The following is a 20,790-nucleotide window of genomic DNA, read 5'->3' on the forward strand; positions in this document are numbered from 1 at the left end:
TGCAGTCTATACATTGAACTGGAGTGGGTTGACACACATCCCTCAAGCAGCTATACATCACAACTTCTTATCTAATTAGCTCCCTGAAGAGCATTAAATGTCTACTAAATTACACATATATCTCTCTATCCACTCTCTCATGAGGAAAATCTTGTGCCCAGAGTTGTTAAGCTACAGCATGTGGTCTCAATGAACGATGACAAAATACTAATGATGTTGTACAGATTTAAGGATTTATATTAATAATTTCCACTTAACATTAATTAATCAACTGTTTTATCCACTGTGCCATGGGAAATACTTAATGACTGAATCAAAACAGAGATCAAACTTCTGATAAATAGAAAACTGAAGCTCTAATTCAGACAAACTGTCACCTGTTACAATTTCAAAATACAAAAAGTATTAATATTTGAACAACATTTTCTGAAAAGCTCTTACAAAAGTAAAGAAATGTCATGCAAACACGTTTATGATATATCTTTTAATTTATTCATTCACCAATTAAAATGTTTTTTATGGGTTGAAATCAAACGTGTTTAAGGCAACAGCCTTGACAATCTGCATATAAAATTCACCATGGTGGATTATCCTTTTTGTTTCCATGTTGTTAGTTACATTTAGCTTGAATGTAAATCCTTGACAATCCCCATAAAATCTGATTTACAATGTTATTATTCTGAGTAATGGGGTTTTCCTTTTACGTTGAACCAAATAAGAATGTTCTATATCCAAATATACAGTAAATGTAAAAAATGTAAATGTAAAAGTGTATATATATATATATATATATATATATATATATATATATATATATATATATATATATATATATATATGCTGTTGTCACAGGAGGAATGAAATGCAAATGTGTTATTTCAGATGTGTCTTCCAAACTGGTAGCCCTTCACATTAATCAGTAATGATAAGTGTTTGGTCTCTCATTCAAAATCAGATAAGCTACACCCACAACCAATACAAAAACAAAGTACCTAATGTCGTGGGCAGTGAGTGTTTCACTCAATTATCCCAAATATCAAAGCGGATATGAATAAATATTTGTTTGTCAGCCTCTGAATTTACATTTTGTGTTGTTTTGTCTTTTCCTCTATGATAGACTCATTGAGCACAAATTATCTTTAGTGTCGAAAAAATAAAAAAAAACTGCACCCCATGCCCACAGGAAACAGTCCAGTCTCATCCAACATGTGACCCCCCTCGAACAAGGGGGGCTTAAGTGCCTTGTTTTAGCGCCCTGCAATTCTGTTTTTAACTCCCAAGTCTAATTTGTCCTGTCTGTTCAAGGATCAACCTGAAAAACCTCTGGTCAAAGAGTCATCTATGCAACTTTTAGGCCACTTTCTTATTCTAATAAGTGCATATGCAATGCATGTACGCATATGCAAGCGCGTCTTGAAAACAGAAATGGAAAAGAGAAAATGTCAATGGTTCCCTGTGGCGTGAATGCTGCACTTTCTTTCAGTGAGGATCTCATACATATATTAAAGTTGCACAGGTTTTCTGCAACATCATAACCCAGTGTAGTCCAGAATGATCATGTGCTTTAATGATGGCGATAAGTATTAAAGTTTCTCCCCTAGTCCAAGCTATTTGGGGGTAAATTATGAGACACACTCACCTTTTTTTTTCTTTCCACCCAAAGGAAAAAGATGAATGGCCGAATATTGAATGAGAAAGATTACAGAAGTGGGAGATGTCCGTGGGACAACACCATGTTGCCACAGGAAAAATGTGCATCAGTGAGTGCTTAAAAAAAAAGAAAGATAAAAAAAAAATAGAAATTGAGGATAAACTCTTAGGCCTTCTGCAAGCTTCTGACTTATCCGGATTTTAATTCAGTGCAATAGCGCCAGGCATATGACTAATTTAGCGGTGCTCCCAGCCAACACTGTGTTCAAAAGGCATCTGTCAGTTCTTGAAAAGATATGAGAATGAAGCATATGTAAGCATATTTAGTGAAGTCGGTATGCTTTGTGGAGACTCGACTCAGCTATTCAGTCTTCTTTACCCCAAATCACATAAGAAGCCCCTGTCCATGCTGTCATTGTTATTGTTGTCTTTAATCAATAAACATAACTCTTGCAGCTTCCAAGCTATTGAAAACAATGCTTGATCCTGATTTTTGCTTGATTTAATGTTTCCTCTACAGCAGCGTTTTGCCCACAGGAAACCTTGTTTTCCAGCCGAGAATTTGATTTCAGTTGGAAAAAAAACAACAATATGTACATATCAAGATATTTGTACATGTGTCCCTTTTGCAGGACCCGGTGCTTTTGTCACAATCTCAGTTTGAACCCCTGTTGACTTGTGTTACTGCAAAGTGAAAACATTCACAGTGCGCCTCACACAACATACTGCTATTGATTAAAAAAAGAAAAAGCTTTGTCCACACTGACCCTCATGACTAAGCAGTGTCACACTGGAGTGTCTCACAGGGAGAGAGAAGAAATACCCTCACAGGCACTTTTTATTTGAAACTAACCTCCAACATTAGAGTTCTGCACTGTGTCTCAGAAGCATTCAGTAACTTTTAGAAATGTGGGCTTCTTTTTTGCTTGTGCAGAGATATTGTACAACTAACAACTCAACTGTAGAGAGTAGCAAGAATTTTAAGTGAACCATGTTTGACAAGGTCTCAATAAAATGTTTGGGTGAATATGGTAATGGGTTGAGCATAAGAAATCTAACTTTGAAGAGTAAGTCAAGTTCAAAATTGTCTTTACAATAATTTGTATTATGCGTCCCCACTAGTCTAAACACAGCTTTTGATCAATATGGTGTTGGTGGAATATGAATGAAGCATCAAAATCCATTGCCGGCTGTTTTGCCACTTGCCGTATGAACTGAAAGTGACATCACAGTTGTTCAGGGCTGAAGTAACAAGCAATCATGGCTCACCTGTGATCGCTATTATTGTATTAACAAAAACGGTAATCATTGTAACAGCTTGCAATAGCACTGTCTTCTTCCAAATTCAAATGAAATAATGCAGCAGCAACAATGATCGGAGAAAATCACTAAACAGCCAAACCGATTGCTCTCATGTCATGACTATATTGCTCACTGTCCCAAGGGGGGCAGTTGTGCAGTATCTGAGGATAGCTTTAATATGCTGTGATGTATTAATGGCTCTTATAGTGTTAAATTCATTTATTTCATCTGCCAGCATTCACGCACGATTTGGAAGGGAAATACAATTTCTCATTCACTAATACTTGCAAGAAAAAAAAAGTATCTCGCCTTGACACTTAGCCCATTTTTATATTTATTCAATATTTTTACATGCATATTAAAAGTTGAGAAAATTGATAAATGTGGCCTTATTCTTATAAATATGGTCACTGCCGTTCCGTTTCTACTTTTCTCGGAAGAAAAGGCAATATGATTATACATTGGGTCAGAAGTCAGGTTTCAAATTCCAGTCTGGAAGTGCACATGGCTTTCTGAAAGTGACCGTACACACAAGGTCAAACTATAAAGCCTATATTTATTTATTTATTTGTCCTTTTTTTCCTCCTCCACCTCCTCCTCTCCCAAATGCAGACTAAGCTCTGCTTCTGGCTTTCAAACAGAGTGAACAGATTAAGCTGAGTTAGGCCTACTTTCCATACATATGATGGTGTGGCACTTTGAAATCCCCCCTTCAACACAAACACGCATGCACACACACCTTCGAGCGGATGTGACACACATTTTAATGTTTTTTTATTTAGAATTGAGAGTGAATAACGAGTGAAATTGTGTTGGTATACACACTATTGTTCAAAGTGTCTTTGTTTTCCATATTGTTTAAATGCAATCCATGTTTGGTTACTTGTCAGGATAGAGACAATGCTGATAAATAGGACGATGTGCAGCCAAATTTTACCGAATTGTATACCTTTATTTTAAATTGAATATACATACATAAACTGCAGGATGGCCTTATCTTTGTACAGTACAGTGAAATTGCCTTACACCAGCATTAGACTGGTTGTTTTACCTAAACCATAATGATCATATAGTGTATACTTAGCAGGCCACTTCATGGTTATGGAGAAAGAAGGGCACACAGGAGGTGCTAATATGATGCTGGCTGTTGGACGTTTCTAACGGTAACATATTGAAGCACATGTTAAAAAAAATGAAATCTAATGCAACCATATCCATGTCATCACCAAGATGGATTTAAGTGTAATCGGTTGTTTGCACACAATTCCTCTTCAAAGCTTGTGGATATTGCTTATGTGTATACATACATTTGTATAAACCTGCTGTTTTACAAGTCATACTGACTGCTGTCAAAAAGGTTCATTATATAAACAAAGCCATTCCTGACACTTGCACAGTAATATAGATCTGTTGTTGCAAGTAAACACTGGCTTTCTCTACAGTAATGCACATGCCACTCATTTGATCTTGAGCATAAAGAAAAAGAAACATATCTTGAAAGTGACAATGTGTCCTTTGCAATTTTTAATCCAATAAAATGGAAATAGTATACTTCTTTTTTTTTTTTTTTACGCTGTTCAATTATTACATCTTAATAAGTCTTTGTTTGTGTGTGTGTGTGTGTGTTTGTGTGTGTGTGTGTGTGTGTGTGTATTATGATTATTGCAGGTGCTATAAAAATCTGAAACTATGCGCTTAAGGTGTGCATGAATGGCTGCCTTGGCATTTGGACTGCATGTAGATGTGACAATAGGACAGGAAATTTTTAATTGAAGATTGTTTCTTTTCCCCATTGTTGACGAGCGTTTGAATTACACCTTTTGTGAAACTGTTGTCATTGCTGTTCCTACAACAAAGTAAATTGGGACTCCTATCGTGTTTTATATGCAAATGTTTAATTAAGGACTCATCTCTATTGCCCAAAGATCAGAGTCATACGGCTTGTGCATGTATGTATATTTCATAATGTGTAACAAATGTTTCAACGACATAGCGATGGCTCGTTGCCCTAATTGTTCCGTGGTTGTATGTTTGAATCTTGGCTCCATCCATCCTGAAATACTAAGGACCGCGAACCTGGAACCCAGGATGGTAGAGGTTTTACGGTATTTTTTTGTCCTTTTATGGGGTTTGCGAGATAATTTGGGTTTGAAATGTCCAGGATGTCCTTTTAGCGATTCTAGCTTCTCCAAACAGCCTGGCAGATGAGACAGCTGGATTTCTCATGAATACTTGACATGTAAGAAGGCTTTGCTCTGATTTGTAGTATGCTATATTCAGAGCTGGGCAGTCGGTCCCTGGGCCAGATGCCCAAATGGATGCCCATTTTTGGGGCAAGGGGTGGGGGATGGCAAATTCTAAAAAATGGCTGGACTAAGCATGGCCAAAGTGGATTTTAGTCCGGCCCAGTAATGGGCCCTCATGCGCGTGATGTGCTCGCGAGGCGGCCAAATTTCATCTCAGCCTACTCGGTGAAAGGCTTCTTTTTAGGCTTCTTTCTACTCCCGCAACGGCGAGAGCGACAACTGCCGCATTGATTCACATGACCGACGCATTGTGCTCTTGGCGAAGGGTCTGCAACACATGCCACGCACCCATCAGGAATTGTTGCTGGTCTGATCGGTCCATTATGTCACATGTTGCGATGACATACAGTTTCCCACACGGAGGAGAGAATGCACCACGCAGCTCGTTGCTGCTGCAAAGCAAACTAGTTTGGCAGCGGCATGTGTAAAAAGAAGCTACTCACCCACGTTCCCCCTTAGCCGCCACCTTCCAGATCGTTTTCGCAATAAGATTAAATGCATCGTCTAGTCATCTCGGTGCCTTTATGGTTGTAGCAGGCACGATATCCATTGTTGTCGCTGTCTTTTTGAAGCGGCGCCCCACAACTTGGAACGTAACTGTTTCAAAACAACTTGTGTCTACGAGTATAGTCAAGCTGCGGGCAGCACTCAAGGATGACGCCGGCACATCAAGGTGGAGTTCATGCATTTCTTCTCTCTCGTCTTCCCTACTTCCGGAAGTACGACGTTGCAAACCTGCTGTGTATAGTGGTTTGCTGGTATGCTTTTATTTTGAAGGCCGGGAAGTGTGAAGGAGTGGAAGTGTGGAAAAAAAGTAAGTTGTTGACTGCAACTTCTGGCCGTCTGTTGGACCCAAATAATTATACATACTATACGACAAATCCAACCCGGGGCTCGCAATGCAAGTAAGCACACGCAGTTGGGTAAGTACTACTGGCGCATTTGAAGCGTGCTAATGTTCTTTAAAAAGCCTCTGCCGTTAGCCTCTCTCCTGCGGCGACGTCAATCACGGACGCTTTTTTTTTGGGGTGTCGGGGGGTGGAATGAGGCAGTGGGCGACAATGTTTATGAATATGGCCGGAGGGTCGCGGCCAGAAGGGTACCCAGGTCAAGGGTGGAGGGTCGCGGCCGAACCGGCAAAAAAGGGTCAAGTGCCCAGCTCTGGCTATATCTCACCGTCTTGTGGTGGCCAAGCGTTCACCATGACGTCATATTATGATCATTCAATGTCGGGTCTTACTATCACTGTGAAGTAAAATTCACCAAGCGTTGGATTGTTGGTCCACCAACAGAACATGAGCTGTGTTTACACCATTGTAAGACAGAGTTCGTCTTACCCTACTGATGTTTTGACGCAGTAACCATGAAAGTTGCAGAGGTATACAGTACCCTAAATCTGACTGGATACAGATAGCTACATTCATGCATGTGTTGAACAACTGTGCTGATGATGTAATATAGTAAAATATTACTTTTAGAATACGAGTACTTACAGTTGATGGGGAGGTCATCCTCCACGAAATGCTTAGCTTATGCTTTAGCTTTGCACAAATGCAGCTGCGTTGTCGCTCAGCCATTTTTCCTGAGTTGAGTGGGTGTGTAGCAACCCCAAAGTGGGTAGGTATTTCAATAATAAGTAGCGGATCTATGTCACAACTGCATCTGATCAGCTCATTTTGCTTCATTTTGCATTTCAAAACGCATAGGTGACAAACTTAAACCAGGTTACAGACATTTTGATCTATGTAATGCCTAAATCTGTGGGAACAAAAATGGTTTTGATGGCATGGGACCTTTTAGGCATTATGTTGAACTTGATGTAAGTGACATAAACACACTCAGGAATTATTGGGTAAACATATCTCTTTAGCAGTACTTTTCTGCACTTGATGAATGGATTAATACAGACTCCATGTATGTAAAACAGATTTAAATTTGGTCAGAGTTGAAGTCTGACTTTGTAATTGACTATGGGATGGGAGGAAAGCCTTCAAAATCATACAACACCTTCAAAGTGGTGTCACTGTGATTAAGCAACACACCTACATTAAATTCTTGCAAGGAATTTGTTTAAAATGGCGAACAAATCTGCAGTTGATCTCTTCAAACCCCAAAACCTGGTATCTCTCTCATTTTCCTTCCCTTCCTTGGCGGCTGTTGATCAGAGCCAGTTGACAATTAGTGCAGTAGCGGCCTGACATGTCCCAGTTTACACGATATGTCTCAGCTCATCAGAAATGGAGAAAGAACTGACAGATAAGAAACAGGAAATGAGCTCTTGGAAACATTTATTATGAAATTATTAAGGTAGAATAGCAGTGTTCAAATAAAGCTTTCAAAAACAGCATTTGCAGTGTTCTAAATAATTGGCAGTTTGTTTTTAGTTCATTTCAGATGTCCCAGAAAAAAAAAAAAGTTATAAAAAAAAAAGGCAGGGCAAATAAAACAAAAATTAAGTCCATTATTTTTTAACACAGCACATTAGGCAAAATTACCAGGAGTTCAATTTACATGAAACATATCGTATATACAATAAACATTTACATCGATGAGGGTTACAGAGTCTTTGTAAGTGATGAGGCCATGTGGCACAGCAATCAATGGCAGTCACATTTCACGTCACAATACCCCCCCTCCCCCAAACCCACACACCCCACTCCCAGCTCGCTTTGGGCATGTTTGTCTGGCAAGGCCATTATCACAACTATTAGCTTGGACACTGGCGCAAGCTAGTGACCGAGCTGAGGCCTCTTGCGTCACATGTAACAACAACAATGACAAAGACATGTCTCCCTCTGGGTTTGTCATGTCAAGACATACAGCAATGCTTTGCCCATCTTTTACACGAGCCCACACCATTCCCCGGAAGGGAAGTAGGCACTGAACACAAAGCACTCACATCTGTCACAAATGATCAGAACACAAAAAAGGTGACCATGCCAACCGTGATTTAACATTGCAAGTAACAGCATTGACCCCGATAAAAGTTGGTTGAAAGGTATGACGGAGGGGGGTGGGCGGGGGTCAATTGGTGGTGGTAATTTGGCAGTTGAGGGGTAAAAAGAAGGGATGGGTTCTTGGGGTGAAGGAATTCGCACAATGATGTACCATTATAACTTATACTTTATATCATTTTTGTAGACAAGCAAGAACTCAAGAAACATTTTCTTCCACCCTCTACTCTTATTTTATACATGCTGAAGAAACCTTAAGTGGTGTTTTTTTTTTTTTTTTTTTTTTTTTATCATCATGATGTGTTAGGAGAAAACATAACACGAGTATGTCAGCTTGATCGATTGCAGTTGAGAAATGGGCATTGTCTTTTGGATTAGTGAAAACGTGAAGATGACTGAAGTAATGACAGTCCCACAAAAGCCAAAATAATGTTTTTTTTTGTTGGTTTTTTTTGTGCATGCACAACATGAATATCCTATAGTGACTCTCGGGATGATTGATCATCAGTCAATTTTCTGTGAGAATTTGCAGAGATAGACGATGTTTACTTTTAAGATGAATGACTTGTCAGACAAAAGTGGCAGACAAACAAACAAAAGATAGACAGAGAAAAATCGCATATGGACACATGCACACGCGCACACACGCAAACACACACACACGCACACACATTTTGATATGATGACATTTGTCATTATATCAAAACAGAATTTTATGCATGATGCCAAACTTAAGGATGAGGGTGTAAAATGTACTCACAGGAATACAAATGTGTACAAATTAAATAAATTCCTGGTAATTTGCCATCATCTGTGTTTTGGGTAGTCTGCTCTAGAAATAAACATAAAAAAAAAAAAAATCATTTGGTTTAGCAGCGGACAAGAAAACCAAATAACTCACAGTCCAGCTTGTTTGCAGACAGCGGTGATTTATTTTGTTGTTTTGTGCAGACACAACTGGATCCCCTCAAGGCTCTAATCTACTCTGCTACTGCTAACACCCAATAGCTTAGTATAGGCCACAAGTCAATACATTTAACCATGTACACGTATAGGACATGACTACTTCTTCAGGAACGTTCTTTGCAGGAACAAGCCCCCAATGAATGATGTGTAATGTTTGTGCAACCCCCTTTTTAATGAATTTGTTGGTTGTATGAATTGGAATGTGGAGTAGTCACATTTTCCTTTCGTGTTTTTCATTGTTAAACAGTATTTGCCCAGTGATATGGTCAATTAGTGTGTTAACATCAATGAAAGCCTTGTTTTTTATGCCTTAAAGCTTGGACATCTGACAAAAGAAATATGTATCCACGACATAATCGGTTCAATTTTGCTCATCTACCTCATAGACAGGAGTACCTTGTGCATGTGCCGTACAAGGACATGCTGAATGATGGTTTCTCTCTCACTTCGTCAGTCACACTGCCAACATCCTTGTCAGTAAAGCCAAGAAGACAGTGCAACGGACGTTCCCCTTAGGTGCAACATTGTCATAGTCCATTAATCTTCCCAAACTTCCCTCCTTCCATCAACCCTCATATACGTACCACTAATTCCTTTATTAACGTGCCAAATGAACCTGCACAAGAAAGACGACCCCTCCAAGGTTCCTTAATTATGACGGCCTGTAATTTATTTATTTTTTTGCAGAGACTAGCCGTTCATTTGACAAAAATACAAGGCTACTGATGGTCTATACCAGGGGTCTTCAATCCTGTTCCTCTATACAAACTCTTGTTTGCTTAGACTGTCTATTGATTCAACAGATAGACAAGGCTACTAAAGAAATCCTGCGGTCAATATTCAGTTTTTTTTCTGCATATTTTGGGGTTTCTGCCATCCCTATATACTTGGAGTTTGTTTCATTATTATATATGCCGCTTATTCCCTGTCAACTAATACTTCAGCTAATTACTTTGGGAAGGTATCACTCACCATCAGACACAATATAGTGTGTAAGTTCCTACAGAAACAGTTCCAAAGGGAGTTCTTATAAAATGTGCCTTTTGCTGCGGTATGATTTGCACATCAGAGTGAGCAGTGTGTGAAAACTGAACTGTCGGTCCATGCTTGCAAGTGCTTGTGTGTCTGCTGCCATATTAAAAAAAATAATAGCAATAAGATCACCCACAGCAAATAAATCGTTCGTTGGAGCAATGTGGTCACATCACTGTGAATCCCATATAAGGCTGGTAATTGTGCACCCACATACAGAGTATTGTCACATTACCATAACAAAGTGAGTGGGGAAAAATGGGCCCATCTCACAGGCACGGGCCTCTCACATTATAGACAGGCTTATTTTCACATTCACCAAGGAAATTATGGAAAGGTGAATAATGAAGACTGTTGTAAAATTCACACGCTCATATCTCTCACTGATTTTGTCCCAGCAAATATTTGTATGAACATTGACAAATTAAAGCAAGGAGTGTAATCAGTTTAGCACGATGCCTAATACACCATCTCACTGACTACTTATAAACTCGGTACACTCAGTGAAATCAAATTAATGTGTTCTCAACATGAGCCTTGGGATCTAATGTACAGTGTGCTGTTGACGCATAGCCACTGGGCACATGTTCCGCTAGTGAACCAGACCTGTGTCTCGCCTTAAAATGAGATTAGATTCCATGTTCTTGTCAGTATATTGTACAGGTAGCACTCAGTGAAATGCACAATACCGAAAGGAAGTAACTGATGCTGAAACAGCAGCAATATTATCCTTGTTTTCTTAGAAGCTTGTGTTGCCGTGTGAAAGTAGGACAGCGTTTTTATGCTTTTTTACTCACTGTTGTTTCCGCTTATGTTGGTCCCCGGAGGATAAATAATAAGTGAAAAAGGCAGACAAGGCAAGGATTGCGCCTATTGCTATCAGGATGCTGGGGGTCTCTCAAAAGCCACACAGAATGATGACGGCACTTAAAATGTCTCCTATTTCTGTTTCCTGATGTTATCTATTAAAGAAGAGTGCGATACCACCAGTGGATTTTTCATGGTTTGCTGCAGCTGGTCGACCTTTCTCCTCTCTCCGTCTACTTGTTAATCAATTTGCTTTCAATTTTCTTATTTATTGATTGATGCTGATGCTGCATCGAAGTGACTCCTGAGAGATGAAACAGAATGGCTTTTCAATCCGGGAGGAGAAAAAAAATCAATTCAAAAGCTATTCCCCAAAGCTTTAGCCATGTCTTTGCCTTAAACATCCTTGTTCGCTTAGTTGCTTATTTCACGTCCACATCAAACAAGAGGAGGTGATTGATGATGTTACTTACTCATGAGGAAACAATGCAAAGACTCAATTCCCCTATCACACAGTTTGACACAATGGTGCTTTATATTGTAATTTAATGCCAGGACAGCATGTTACTTTTCAAACTAAGGAAAATGGATGCTTGCGTCCAAGAATGTATTAATTACATAGGCCAAGCATTCACATGATTGTACTGTGCAAAAAAAAAAAAAAAACATTGGGAGGGCATTGAAATTATACCCTTCCTCCCAGGGCTGTCTAAACATTTTACCACAATCAATGACTGCCATTTAACCTCAAATATGAAGACCTCAGTGAGAGAACGTGGAATTGATATGACGGTAAAACAGCCATCTGTTTTGAAGCCGACAAACCTTGGTACAAGATTGCTATTACGAACAAGGAGGGAAAAAAGGAACTATTCCTCACTTATTCAGAAAAGCTTTAAAAACATGCAAAAAAAAAAAACAAAACGATAAGATGTCCAATTATTTGGCCGATGATTTCAGATTTTGGGTCCCTGATAGTGTAGTGGTAGACACGCCTGAGTTGTGTGCGGGCAGCGTGGGATCGATTCCCACTCAGTGACAGTGTCTATGTGTGACCTGCGACTGGCTGGCGACCAGTTCGGGGTGTAGTCTGCCTTCGCCCATTGACGGCTGGGATAGGCTCCAGCAACTCCCCGCGACCCTGTATAGGATAAGCGGTTTGGAAGATGACATGACATGACATTTCAGATTTTTTGATAAACCATTCCATGTGTTACTGCCAATTAATGTCTAGTCAAAATGAATAGATGAGAGACTGGATGAGTTCATCAGAATGGTCAAAGTGAGTAAGGCGCAATATGAGGTCAGTTTTGACTCTTGAGATAAAATAAGATTTCGTTTAAGACCTTCCATGAGCAGATACAAACCATAGTCAAGCAAATAGCTGAGATTATTGGAAAACAGCTGTGTTTAAGTGTCTCCATTATTTGCGCTATAAACGGCATTACATCAAATACAGCAGCACATAGTGCTCCTTTTGGTCATGTGTCAGAATTATTGATCCCAATAAGTCCTTCAGAAAGCGCAGGATGACTGAAAGGATCAATGAAGATATGCTTACTATATAGTGTCATATTTCATGCACTATCGTGGTTGTCACACCCCACAGCCACCATGTCATCACCTTGTCTCATTCCCCACACCTCCCGCCACCAGCCACGCATTCACACTAACTAGTGTCTGGGAAACGATGGCAAACTGAATGCCTTTTTTGACTGCTATCTCTCACACAAACAAACATTAAATACTAGTCCAAATGCAGTGACCCGGAGGTACGCATCGACATTGAGTCTCGCACAGCATCACCCTAGTAATTCCTCTTCCTCTCCTGGCTCGACCTTATCACTCTCATCTCTACCTGTCATTATCAATCTTTCCTGTGCAGCCTCAGCATCATTAGAAGAGAGTATTTCACTAAGAACGCCAACATAGATTTCACTTCTTTCTTTTCCTGCCTTGCGTGGACCACTGCAGGCTGGCGTCGTGCCAATTACCACCATGCAGCTCAACACTGCCACCTAAAGGTTCAGTTCCACCACCAGTGAAGCCTGAGCCAGTGACAACTCTCTCACTTGGCCCTCCCTCTGTCCTCTTTCTCATCCCCCACCTCTGCTGCTCCCCGTATTTGTCCATGTGTGTTATATTAGATTATAACTGTGTGTTGTGTAGTGGGGCTTTATTAGCAGAAAAATTAATAAGGCTTTGATACACCCCCCAAAAAAGCAGCATGGATTATGTTTAAATTTGAGGCTCATTATTGGCTAATCCTTTTTGAATTGGATGTGTATCAAGTCCCAGACAAGACTCACTCAATTTGTTAGTGTGCTTTGGGAGGAAGAATTTAACTCAGGCTTTGATGATGTGGCAAAGCTGTCTGTGACATTCACATTTGACACTATGGAGGACTAATTGTTACTTGTTGTTTTTGCTTACAGGTATTGAAAACGCTGCGTGGCCTTGGTTTATATCACAGTACACACCAGAACACTGAAACAAACAAAAAACATGAATGCACTCTAGAGTTTTATGAGTGGTGAGACGTCTTCTATCTTTTTAGAGATGCTATACCTGTTGTGTCAGGTTTGAGTAGATAGGCAAGAAAAAAATGTTTCTTTCACAAAGAACAGTGGGTCACAAGAGATAAATGTACAGTTTTTTAACCAATGATCTATCCTGGGTGCAGAATACGTAAAATAAGGCAGCCACTCACCCAGTTTCATCCGGATGATTGAAACTAATACAATTTTTCATGAGACAACCATGAGTCTTAGATTGAACCACCAAATTGTGTATGTGAAAGAAGAGTCCATCAATTCCATAATTGGTGGATGTTTAGTTGCTTTTTTTTTTTCATCTTTTAGTTTGATCATTTGGAAAAATCTGTGTGCTTGCTTTACTTTGTTGTTGCATCAGTAACCTAAGTGTGAGACTCAAATCTTAAGTGACACTTTAGCATTGTGGAACAGGGCAGTTATAGGCAGTACTTATAGACCAGTAAAAGTGCTCCTTTACCTGCTGTCTGGTGTGCATGGGCGCCTTGGTCTTGAACCCTCCTTGGGAGCTGCACTCTGAGGCACTGAAGTGGTCGGAGCTTGTGGAGGACCTCTTGGAAAGGGTGTCACAGCCCCCAACAAACGTGTTATCCAGTGGGAGCTCCTGAATCACATGATGCTTCTTAACTGAGACCGGCGTGTCAGCCTTGAGGTGGAATGCTGATTGCGGCGAGGCAGATTTGTAGTGTCGGGCCAGGTCAGGGCTGCTTGGTTTGAAGGTGGTGGTAGGTGTGGCATTCCAATCAAAGCGTCCTATCCCTTGCTCTTCCAGTTCGGTAGGCAGACTGATGGTTCCGTTGATTGGCTCATGGGCAGGATCGTCAGGTTTGTTTCCCTCAATGGTAACAAAATTGAGCAAGGAGCTTTTTGGAGATTTCCTTTTCTTGCGCTTTTTCTTCTTATTTTGCTTGTTCTCTGTGTTTGGTGACATCCATTCTGTCCCCTGTTTCTTCCTCTGTGCAGCTTTGAACCTGGAAGTGTGCCGGCAGCGCAGCAGGACAGTCACAAAGATGACAATAATCACTACTAAGGCTCCAGTCACAAAGGCTATCATGATTGTTAAATAGTCCCCACTTTGATAAGTTTCACTGCTTTCGCTGATGTTGCGTTCAATTGGGGTTTCCATCCTACGCCGGATGAGATCATTGATTAGACTGTAGTTCCCCACAGTATCGTTGACATAAAGGAATACCAGCACCAGAGTATGGAGGGACTTTGGATATCCCAAATCACTGATGTTGACCACTAATCTGTGTAATCCAATATCACTCACTGCTGGCTTCTCCTCCAGAGTGATATTCCCAGTGACTGGGTCAATCCTGAAAAGACCCTTGTTGTTGCCATGCACAATAGTGTATTTCAATTCAGCGTTCATTCCTGTATCGCCATCTACTGCAAACACCTCGGCGACCACAGATCCAGGGATGGAGGACAGTGGGACGAGCTTAAAAGATGTGTTAGAGGGGGGGTAGATGACAACCGGGGTGTTGTCGTTCACATCAATGACATTGATGGTCACCTTGGCAGCTGAGGAGCAAGGAGGCCTGCCACTGTCCACAGCCCTCACATCAAATGTGTAGGAGCTCTGTTGCTCCCTATCAAATGACACGTTGGACTTAATAACGCCAGAGAAAGGATCCAAAATGAAGTTTTCGTTGTCATTCAGAATGGAAAGAGAAACGGCAGCATTTTCTCCAGCATCAGAATCTGTCACAGTTATCACTCCAACTGTGCTGTATTTTGGGAGATTCTCAGAGACAAAAAACTGAAAGTGGTTATGTGTAAACTTGGGGTTGTTGTCATTTTCATCCAGCACAGTTACAATGACAGCTGCTTGTGTCTGCAGAGGCGGGGTGCCATTGTCTCTTGCCGTTATCGTGAACAGGAACTTGTCCTGATCCTCGCGATCAAAAACTCTGGAAGCAGTCAGAACCCCTGTTTTGCGGTCAAGATCAAAGAATGATGCATTTGGTCCAAGCTGATAAACTATCTCTGCATTTTTCCCACTGTCCTCATCCGTGGCACTAAGAGCGGTGAGGAACAGGTCCCGTTTGTTGTTCTCCATGACAGCCAGTTCAATGACAGGTTGAGTGAAAATAGGTGGGTTGTCATTCTCGTCCTCCAGCCGCACTCTCACCAGGGTGGTCTGATTTAAGCTTGGTTTCCCAGAATCGGAAGCCACAATTTTGAAGTTATATTCCTTGGTGCCTTCATAGTCGAGCAGGGCAGATGTCTCCAGCAGATACTGGTTGTCATACACAGCTTTGAGATGGAAGGGCACATCCTTCTCGATGAAACAAATGACCTTGCCGTTGATGTCAGTGTCTTTGTCTGACACTGTGATGAGGCCTATCTTGGTATTGATGGGATCCTTCTCGGAGAGGAAAACAGTGCCATTTATGGGACTGATTATATATCTCAAGTCTATATTGGGGGGATTGTCATTAACATCAGTCACATTTATTGAAATTACGGCTCTGGCAGGGCTCGGGCTGCCGTCACTAGCCACAACAGAGAGCTTATGTATTGCAGTTTCTTCCCTGTCCAGAGGCCTCTGTACAGTGATTAGGCCAGATGTCGTATTCAGTGCAAACAGCCTCTTTGTAGCAGGTGACACCTGAGTCCCAAATACATATCGAATCTCTGCATTGGCCCCTACATCTGCATCTGTGGCCTGAAGCTGCACAACGGATGTGCCAATAGGAGAATTCTCTGGAATATGCACCTCTACCTGACTCTCCTTAAAGACAGGTCTGTTATCGTTGACGTCTGTCACAGTAACTTGGAGAATGGCAGTGCTGGATTTCTGCGGGCTGCCACCATCCTCCACTTTAATCTTCATCACATACGTATCCTTCTGCTCTCTGTCCAGATCCTGCTGCACAATGAGCTGGGGCCACTTCTCCCCCTCAGGCGTTTCCACGATGTCTAAGCCAAAGGCACTTTGCCCATTGATCAGCTCATATTTATGCACACTGTTTGGACCAGTGTCTGGGTCAGTAGCCGAAGGAATAGCAAAGCGACTGTTAATGAGCGTGTTCTCTGGGATGGAGATGTTGATCACAGGGGATGGGAACATGGGCGCATTATCATTTGTGTCTCTGACGATTATTTTGATTTTAATCAGCCTGAAATAATCATTAGGCAGGATGACCACTTCAATTTCAAAGGAACACTCGCTGTCCTCAAAGGAAGGACCGGGGCATAGCTTCTCCCTATCTATTCGGTTTGATGTTGTGAATATCTCACCGGTGCTGCTCAGAACACGGACCAGAGGGTTATCTCCTGCTTTGGAGACCAACCGGTACACAAGATTAGCACTTGCTCCTGTGGCCGCATTTGTATGGGAGATGTTGAGGTCCCTCGGTATATTTCCAATCAGGACATTTTCTTGCAGCTCCTCCCTGATGGGGTAGATTAGTTCTTGGGCTATTGAAGGATCTAGCCATATGCAGGCAAGCAAAGCACCCAACAGGTAATAGTCTTTTAGATCCATGACAGAGAAAGTGAGGCAAATGTTTCTCTCTAAGAAAGCAGACTTTTCACTGACGACAGGAATCGTCCAACCCTAAAAATACAGAAAGAGATTGCTTTCAGTCAATACTTAATGAGACAAGGTGATCACATCTAACTTTCCTGCCTAAAAATAATGGGCCTCATTCATGAATCATTCTTAATTTGTTCCACCTTTTCAATTACAATAATCCATTTACCTAATGTTTGTTTTTAACAACATTCCATAGAATACTTGGGATTCAACAGTGCAATTGTATTCTTATACTGTACTCACTATAATGACTTTGTTGAAGTTCAAGAATTATTTAGTAAAACCCACTGGGACTTCAGATCAATACATTGGAAAAATAACATATTTAAGGAAATGATTCCTAAACACCTTCATGCATAAGGCCCGTTATGTTTTATCTGCCAAAATGTTTGAAGGAATAATTCAGAGAAAATCAACTTAACACACTGCATCAGACATTTACATGGGCATTTGTGTATGTTGCTCCAGTCGGACACTCGGACACATGATGTTAAAAAAAAAAAAAAAAACAGTTGCGACTTTTTGGGGTTCACATTGGGTGAACATTGCACACACTTATTAGTTTTAAACAAACCGCTAAAATTAAAAAACGGAAGTTGTGTTCAGGATCCCGAATGAATAGCTACACATCCATGCCTTCCAGTAAAAATTAAAATTATTACTGGAAAACTCTACTCTAAAGTGTACATACCCAAAATAAGCAATATCACTGGAGAAAATTTGGAGTATACCAGCTCATATAGAAATCTCATGATATCCTCTTAGGTTCCCATTGGTAATTAGGTCCGGGAAAACGAACAAAAAAAGGAAAGAAAGAAAACTGAGTCGCACAAACAATATGAGTGCCTCAATTATTTCCTCCCCAATTTAACTTCACTAATGCAAGGGATATAAGCGTGTAACCTGCGGCTGTGTCGGTGATCAGCGTCTCATCTTCCAGCAGCCAGGTGGTCAGTGGTTTGCGGTGTCTTCCATTAAAGCGTCTCCCAAAATCAATGCTCAGCTCCGGGTTGACGTCCCGTGAAAAATGCACTTACTAAACGTGCGAAGCGCCGGCGAGCTGAACGCAAGACGAACCACTCTATTCCCTCATGTTTCAAGTCCAAGGGGCTTCATTGTCACTCAACTCTGGCATGAAGTCCATGGGTTTAAAAATTGGTAACGAAGGCAAAAAAAAAAGGTGTAAAACGTCCGAATCTGTGCTCCTTGTTGCTGCAAATTTCAAATGAGAGGCGTTCAATGTCACACCAATGCGCAACGTTTACGCGCCACTCATCCTAGCGCTCTCACTCACGAGGCTGGATATCTTGCTCCAACTCTCTCTCTCTCTCTCTCTCTCTCTCTCTCTCTCTCTCTCTCTCTCTCTCTCTCTCTCTCTCTCTCTCTCTCTCTCTCTCTCTCTTTCTCTCTCTCTCTCTCTCTCTCACTCTCTCTCTCCCCCTCTCTCTCTCTCTCTTCCGTCGAGTCACAGGAGGGATGCTGAAGTACAAGGACGCCCACTCACCCCGCCGAACCACTTCCATTGGTCAAGTCAGCTCTCGTTCAGCCGCGTCGACGGCCGTAATATGATCAAGATTGGCCCGGCGAAACGTCACTTATTGCAGATCCGAGGGCTGTGCGCGGTGGGATGCTCCGCCAAGACGCTGCAGGCAACGGAGACATTTCACCATAATCCCCCAAAAAGCGAGAGTGGGGGTGAGGATGATGACGACAAAGGAGCTGTGGAGAATATTATTGCTAACATAAGATAGTGATCGATTGTTCTCTCACTATATATTTGGTGTATATAGTGGCTCACATAAGGCGAATCAAAGTCCAAAGAAAAGCCAACCTGTTAGGCTGTTGTTGGGTAGGAAGCTGTAATTGGGACGGATGCGCATAGGCACAAGTCTGAATTACTTTTCCCCCCAAAATGTGCAATTCAACCGTTATGACTATGACTTGATAAAGCATGAACGCTGCAACTGAGTCAAAATTAATTAAAGTCAGGAAGAGGAAGTTGTCGTCTAAGCATGTTTACACGGGCGGCATATTTGCGTTGTGTCCTCTGCACTTGGCAGCCTGCAGGCACTCATCAGCAATGTCTCCCAGTAATAACCTTGACAGTCATTCCACTCATCAAAGTCCGACAGTCGTGTGCCTCTGTGCAGGGGTGTGCTCTTTTGCAGGATTTTTTATTTTATCTTTTTATTTTTCAATTTAAAATACTTCTTTCTCAATCAATTGAAGAAACAATTATGTGACTTTGGGATTTATACAATCTCATTTGAAACATTTCATTTCAACAAAAGAAGGCTAATGTGAAGATGAGGAACCCCAAAAGTACACGTCAGAAGTGATATTAGGTAATAACAGACAACAGCAAAATCACTATCACAACAAGTCGTCATTCAATTCCAAATTATGCTTAATTCCAATGCAGTAGGAGCTAACACTCAAAAATATCCACGATGCTGTGCTGAGCTGTTCAAACTAAAGACTGCAGTGGGCTGTCATGGTGAACACTGCCATCTTCAGGCGTGTTTTCTCATAATACTTGGACTGTGCCATAGGACTCTGCAGCCAGCTTGGATCTCAAAGCAGTACCCCGCCTCAATTCAAACCAAGGTGATACATGATTATAGAATGAATATCACAATGAACCACCCTGATTCTCACACATGAAAGCCTTTTTGTTTAGGTGATAACCTGGCTGGCTGCACAAGACTGCTAAAAAAAATACTTATTGCCTGGCCAGCAGTTTATTAGCACAACAACCCTGATGGCAGGACCCTTTGTTTGCCTCTAGATCCATCCATGTTTTTTTGGAGTTAGGAAGTACCTGAGGTGAACTGTCATTTCAGTTTCAAGTCGCGGTCAGTGTAATGTGCAAGCGAAAGAATATAAAGTTATGTTGGGGATCTTATTTCTGGCATTGGAGATGCCAAGTGCGTGCATGTGCATGTGTTTGTGGGTGTGTGCACGTGCATGTGCACATGTGTTGGAAGGTTCAATTTCCTTTTGTTGATGACTTTTGACGGTTGAACCTTGGTAAGATTTGTACTGCAGGGGATCAACGTGCACACACACACACACACACGGGTGCAATGTCTCATGTAGCAGAGTGAGTGTTGAGCAAATGGAACTGCTGGTCTGACTTGTGGTTCCTTGATAATGCCCCATTTTTGACAATGTTAGAAAGGCATTAATTTCACAAAATGATTTATACTGTGGTTGCAGTGACACTGAGTCATATTGAGAGCTGTTTCTAATACATTTCACCACAGGGTTAAATGAGTATCTGTCTTATGTGTTTGGAGAAACACATTCAATTATTGCTGTGGCTGTTTAGTAAAGACAGTATAACCTTGTTGTTTAAGTTGTATTATTTAAACCTATTCATCGCACAAAGAAAACGTTAAAATAAACTCAGCAGTACGGCTTTCAAATGAGATTATCTTTCACAATCTGATCGTCCCAGGAGCTTCGAACCCCAAATATACAGTGTTTCTCAGGTTTGTTGTCTGCCTATTTAGTGGGCTGAACTGGCTGCAGCTAATGTTGCTGCCAGTCAAGCTCCTGACAGATGATGAATAATGTAGTATGCTAATATATGTTCTAGGAGCCGAGGTGCACCTCCTACAACCTCACACTGTAGACAGAGCCTAAGGGAAGCGTCCAAACCCGAGGTCTTC

General features: G+C 41.2%; 1 protein-coding gene across 5 annotated transcripts in view; it reads right to left on the reverse strand.

Moving 5' to 3' along the window:
- pcdh9 (protocadherin 9) overlaps positions 1 to 18,413 on the reverse strand; it is a 170,329-nt gene extending 151,916 nt beyond the window's left edge. For 3 of the 5 annotated variants that reach the window (XM_086026246.1, XM_086026247.1, XM_086026245.1), the window contains exons 1-2: positions 18,020 to 18,411; positions 14,030 to 17,137 (exon numbers count right to left, since the gene is read on the reverse strand). In XM_086026246.1, the coding sequence (XP_085882372.1) occupies positions 14,030 to 17,065 (3,036 nt within the window). In that variant the 5' untranslated portion in view covers positions 17,066 to 17,137; positions 18,020 to 18,411. Of the gene's footprint in view, positions 1 to 7,529; positions 12,159 to 14,029; positions 17,138 to 18,019 lie in introns of those variants that run through there. The other 2 variants (XM_086026250.1, XM_086026248.1) reach the window with 2 other exon arrangements.
- Positions 18,414 to 20,790: the final 2,377 nt, after the last annotated feature.

The sequence above is a fragment of the Filicampus tigris genome, chromosome 3 (assembly GCF_054856515.1).
Source record: "Filicampus tigris isolate MCC_2025a chromosome 3, RoL_Ftig_1.0, whole genome shotgun sequence".
NCBI classification, from domain to species: domain Eukaryota; kingdom Metazoa; phylum Chordata; class Actinopteri; order Syngnathiformes; family Syngnathidae; genus Filicampus; species Filicampus tigris.